Source organism: Xiphophorus hellerii, chromosome 16 (assembly GCF_003331165.1).
Source record: "Xiphophorus hellerii strain 12219 chromosome 16, Xiphophorus_hellerii-4.1, whole genome shotgun sequence".
NCBI lineage: Eukaryota > Metazoa > Chordata > Actinopteri > Cyprinodontiformes > Poeciliidae > Xiphophorus > Xiphophorus hellerii.
The window spans coordinates 3,125,773-3,131,620 of record NC_045687.1 but is presented as its reverse complement, the minus strand read 5'-3'; the positions used below and the strand labels follow the sequence as shown (position 1 = coordinate 3,131,620).

The following is a 5,848-nucleotide window of genomic DNA, read 5'->3' as shown; positions in this document are numbered from 1 at the left end:
CCTTTAAACTCAGGTCAGCAGCATCAGTCCAGCAGAAAGCAGAGGTTTGCTCTGACGGGTTCTGCTCACCCATCTGGACCTCTGCCTGCTCCTCAAACATCTCAACAGGTCTGCAGAGTTTATATTCACACTTTAATCCGGTCTTTAACTGCAGCTGCTTTCATGATTTATTTTTAGTTTGATCCTCAGACAAGAAGAAGTTCCAGCTGGCAGAGAATCAAACCATCAGAGCAGCAGGTAACTCACCAGGCTGCTTCAATCAGATGTTTATGTTTTCTGTTTGCTTGATCAAGATTTCAGGAGAAGAAAACTGTCTTGGAAGGTCGTCCACATAAAGACGTCGTCTGATGTCCAAATGTGGAGAAAAAGTTGAAGATGCTTCCTGTTAAACATCTAATTCAACACAATAAGAATCAACTGCAGCAACTGAAACAAGAACTTTCTGATTCAATGTTAGCTCAGGGTTTAGTTTGTTTAGTTTCAGCAAAAAGCAGTAAATGGATGTTAGCTTGTAAATCATAAATCAAGCTGAATATATTGAGTTCCTCTGCTTTCTCCCAGAGCTAACTACAAACAACCAATCAGCTTAGGGAGGAGGTGAAAGAGATCTATCTTTTCATGTTTTATCTGTCTCATAGCAAACTGTCACCACATGACAGTTTTAACAAATATGAAAAAAATAAATATTCTTTTACTGCAGCTTTCACCATGTTTTGACAATTTAGCAGAGTTTCTTGAGCAGAAGATGTTTGTATGTGTCTTTTTATTTTAGACTGAATGTTATTCTCTGTTTTATAGTGATGGCGTCCCAACGCTGGATTAGCTTGGTCCTGTTAGCTTCACTGATCTTTCTCTTCTGCTGGACAACCGTCTCTGCTTTGTCTCTTGGTGATCTGCCAAATGTCCCCTCGTCTCAGTACAGAGTTAAACGAGACATGGCAGCCAGCACTAGAGAGCAGGTGCAAGCATCTACAGAAGTAGTCAAAGCTTCTCTGACTACCATCATAGAAGTGATGCAAAACCTTGATGTTAAGAAAGTCAAAGATATAATGGCCAGTTTCTCGAAGATCGCCAGCCTAGCACCCGGCATTGGAACTCTAGCGGCGTCCGTTCTCAACATGGTCTTAGCTTTTATCCCCCAGGAAGACCTGGTGCTGAAGGAGGTAAAGAAAGGGTTTGCTGAGGTGAACCGGAAGCTGGACCTTCTCTCCATCCAGATCTCCAACTTGGCAACTGATGTTGAATGGTTCAACTACGCCAGCATCTACTCTAGAGATGAAGTCGCCATCCTCAACGCCTGGGATAAGTTAAATGATCTTCGTCAGAACAGTAACTTGGTGTCAAGTGATGAAGAAAGACTCAGACTGGCTGAAATATTTGCCAACTACTATGAAAGTTCAGGAGCTGAGTCCAGTGTGTCCAATCTTTACCGCTACCTGACAGTGGACAGCACGTCTCTGAGCGAAAACCTCAACAATTTGCTGAAGAAGAAGTTTAAATGTGACATTAAAGAGATCGGTAGGTATAACTTGTACTTCAGTGGCTTGTTGTGGAAGGGGATGTTTGTCAACCAGTTCTACTGGAAGCTGATGGGTTTCAACACAGTGAACAAAGAAGCTGAACATGTAGAGATGTTCACAAAGGTTTATGAAGCTCAGTATGCAGCCATAGACTTCTGCTTGCAGAACTATACAGATTACATGAAGAAAGATGTGGAGGAGACCGCCAAAGGACTAAGCGCTGATGACAAAATGGCCGTTGCTCTTAAGGTGAAAACATTTCTGGACAAGAAGTATCACTGGTACAACTGGGTGGTGGTGGTATACAACAAGGCAGACAAGAACAATCATATTGTGTTTGATGTAGCTGAGATTGAAGCAGGTGAAATCATTGTGCTTGTGAGCCACACTCCCCATGCTTCTCTGTCAGACGAAACGTATATTAGGGAAACTGCAGAAACATGTTTCAGCAATAAATACTGCACAGAAATCAAAATAAACCAATGTGTGGAACGCTATGGAGCCACCTTTCCTGTATTCACTGAATATGCCAAGGTAACACATGTGACCTACAATGAGGACTTTGCAGAGGTCCCAACGCCTCTGCATCGGGTGGGATGCTCTTGGTCTACTGGTGGTGGAAGGATTTCCATACATTTCTCCAGGACGTTGCCCACCTGCACAGATTATCTATGTCACATCAACGGACGGTGCGGCAGACTCCTGGACTCAAACGAATGGGTTTGTCGATGTCCCGCTGGATTCTATGGAGAATATTGTGAGCAGCGCATCGACAAAAGCGTAATCCCGAAACCGGACGCCATCTTTCCCCCCATCAAAACTGTACAGGACAGGCTGAAAATCCTGGAGAATGGCCTGAAAGAACTCAGATGTCACAATTCTTAGAAGATTTTTTACAGAACCCTGAAAGAGGAAACCATGGTTCGATAGAATAACAGCGCATCCCACTGTGATTCAATAAATCACCACCAGATGGCGCCAAAGTTGAGTCCTGCCTGTTGGAATAAAGTCAGGTTTCAGATTATGTTACTGAATAAATGACTGCTTATTCTGAATAAAAATACAATTAAATGCAAACATTTAAGTTAAATGTCTCTTTGCATCCTTTGCTCACCTGTTTTTGGTTTTGTTTAATTTTAGAAGATGGAGTTAATAAACCAGATTTTTAACATAATTACTACAGAGTAGAAAAAATATGTAAACAAATCATATTTTGGTCAATAATAACAACAATAAAAGAAAATTAAACATCCATCCATCCATCCATCCATCCATCTTCTTCCGCTTATCCGAGGTCGGGTCGCGGGGGTAGCAGCTTCAGAAGGGAGGCCCAGACTTCCCTCTCCCCAGCCACTTCTTCTAGCTCCTCCGGGGGAATCCCGAGGCGTTCCCAGGCCAGCCGAGAGACATAGTCCCTCCAGCGTGTCCTGGGTCTTCCCCGGGGCCTCCTCCCGGTGGGACGTGCCCGGAACACCTCACCAGGGAGGCGTCCAGGAGGCATCCTGACCAGATGCCCGAGCCACCTCAACTGGCTCCTCTCGATGTGAAGGAGCAGCGGCTCTACTCTGAGTCCCTCCCGGATGACTGAGCTTCTCACCCTATCTCTAAGGGAGAGCCCAGCCACCCTACGGAGAAAACCCATTTCGGCCGCTTGTATCCGCGATCTCGTTCTTTCGGTCATGACCCAAAGCTCATGACCATAGATGAGGGTGGGAACGTAGATCGACCGGTAAATCGAGAGCTTCGCTTTTTGGCTCAGCTCTCTCTTCACCACGACGGACCGGTACAGCGCCCGCTTGACAGCAGACGCTGCGCCAATCCGCCTGTCGATCTCCCGCTCCCTTCTTCCCCCATTCGTGAACAAGATCCCGAGATACTTAAACTCCTCCACTTGGGGCAGGACACCCCCCCTGACCCGGAGAAGGCACTCTACCCTTTTCCGGCTCAAGACCATGGCCTCGGATTTGGAGGCACTGATCCCCATCCCGGCCGCTTCACACTCGGCTGCGAACCGCTCCAGCGAGAGCTGCAGATCACGATCTGATGAAGCCAAAAGGACCACATCGTCTGCGAAAAGCAGAGATGAGATCCTAAGGCCACCAAATCGGATCCCCTCAACACCTTGGCTGCGCCTAGAAATTCTGTCCATGAAAGTGATGAACAGAATCGGTGACAAAGGGCAGCCCTGGCGGAGTCCAACTCTCACTGGAAACGAGCCCGACTTACTGCCGGCAATGCGGACCAGACTCTGACACCGGTCATACAGGGACCTGACAGCCCGTATCAAAGGGCCCGGTACCCCATACTCCCGGAGAACCCCCCACAGGGCTCCCCGAGGGACACGGTCGAACGCCTTCTCCAAGTCCACAAAACACATGTAGACTGGTTGGGCGAACTCCCATGCACCCTCCAGGACCCTGCCGAGGGTGTAGAGCTGGTCCAGCGTTCCACGACCAGGACGAAAACCACACTGCTCTTCCTGAATCCGAGGTTCGACTATCCGACGGACCCTCCTCTCCAATTACTTAATAATTACTTTATTTTTTAAACAAAAATAAAGTAATTAATTAATTATCAGAAATGTATGGTGGCCCTGAGGTGCAAAGCACAACAACATTAACAGAAACACAACAACATTAACAGAAACACAACAACATTAACAGAAACACAACAACATTAACAGAAACACGACAGAAATGTGTACTCTCAATAAATGAACAAAAATCTAATGATTATTTCATGTTTCAATTATGATTTCATTAAATTATATTTTTTTAACTCTTGATTTAAAAAACAGAAGAACATGGTAACATAGTGGACAGACAGCGGAGCACCTTCTCACATAGGCTGCTCCAGCTCCGCTGTCGTAGGGACAGATGCAGGAAATCCTTCCTGCCATCTCACTGTACAATAAAAGCTAAATCATTGTTCTGCACTAATCAGTCTGATTTTGCACAACTGCACTGTGGCACACTTGCTGTACATATATTTACATATACATATCTGCATTTTTTGAATCTTTGCAAGGACTGCTTTTTAGTAGCTTTTTATATTAACAGCATTTTATATTTTACAATTTATAGGATTTTATATTTTATTTTTGTTTTATCTACAATTACTACTCAGTGGTAGTTGTTATTGTGTCTTGTCTCTATGCTGTAACTGCGAAGTAATTTCCCTGCAGGGATGAATAAAGTACTTCTATTCCATTCTATTCTATTCTATTCTATTCTATTCTATTCTAACGTGCATCAACAGTGACAAACGAACGTGCAGTGCCATCAAGTGGTAAAACTGTGGCACTGCAGGACATTTTCAGATGAAATAAATACGTAAGTTTGTGACATTTTTCAACTGATCCACCAGAGGAGTTTATAGACTCCTGTTCTCTTTTTTTTTTTTATCAGATCCTAAAACCTGAAATATTTTAGTTCATTTAATTTTTGTTCAAATAAAATAATGTTTTATTATTGATGAACTTCCTTGATATTCATTATAATTTATTTCATAAAAATGTGGGCCTTAATTTGATGTCTCATTTATTTGCAGTTTGTAATTTTATACTTAAATTTTATTTTTTATGTATTTCTGTAGCTATTTTGTTGCTAGGTTTTATTAATTGGCCCTTATTTTATGAATATAGATGGAAACCTTGATAAATTGAGCTGGAGGAATCCGTCCCACTAAATAGCTTAGATACTGAAAAGTCTGGAAAATAAAGACTTTTCCCCCTCCACCAATCACAGAAGTTCTCTGTGGAAAAACCCGCCTGATAAAAGAGTCCTGTCTCAGTCGCGCTACAACATGAAGAGCGTTTAGTGACTGGAGGATTCCTTCTCAGCCTCAGAGCCTCTAAAACATGGAAATTTTCACTTTTCCTACTTTAAATTAGACATTATTTCTCTGAGCTGCACACAGCTGTTGACATACCTAGCAACGGTTGCTAAGCTGACTCAACCTGCCTGGATGGAATCTGGTCTGTTATGACATCACAGAGATATATATGACATCACAGAGATATATCACAGATTTCAGACAGCAACTCTTTACTTCTGCTACTTTCTTTAAGAGACACAACTGGAGTTTGGTGAGAGATCGAGATAGTTTGCGATTTAAACAAAATAGTTATTTAATTGTCCTAGAGTTTGTTTTACATTGTAAATCCAAGAAGCCATGAGCCACACAAAGAACGGGAGCCAGCAGTTTAATGTAAACCTGATACCAGACAACCTTGAGAAATTAGACTCTGAGATGACAACAGACGAGACATTTGACAGCAATCCTGTTTCTGAAAACGAGGAATCGGACTTGAAGATTGTGGATGAATT

At 43.2% G+C, this 5,848-nt stretch overlaps 1 protein-coding gene across 2 annotated transcripts; it reads left to right on the top strand.

Moving 5' to 3' along the window:
- LOC116735015 (cephalotoxin-like protein) lies at positions 1–2,610 on the top strand. Of its 2 annotated transcripts, none has more exons than XM_032586606.1 (3): positions 1–108; positions 178–237; positions 799–2,610. In XM_032586606.1, exon 3 carries the CDS (start codon positions 801–803, stop codon positions 2,403–2,405), a length of 1,605 nt encoding a protein of 534 aa, XP_032442497.1. In that variant the 5' UTR covers positions 1–108; positions 178–237; positions 799–800; the 3' UTR covers positions 2,406–2,610. The 2 variants fall into 2 exon arrangements, with proteins under 2 accessions (XP_032442497.1, XP_032442498.1); XM_032586607.1 differs by having other exon boundaries at positions 5–108; positions 190–237.
- The last annotated feature ends 3,238 nt before the right edge of the window (positions 2,611–5,848 follow it).

Excerpts from the sequence above, each read along its gene's own strand:
- LOC116735015 (XM_032586606.1), top strand. The coding sequence starts at position 801 with ATGGCGTCCCAACGCTGGATTAGCTTGGTCCTGTTAGCTTCACTGATC.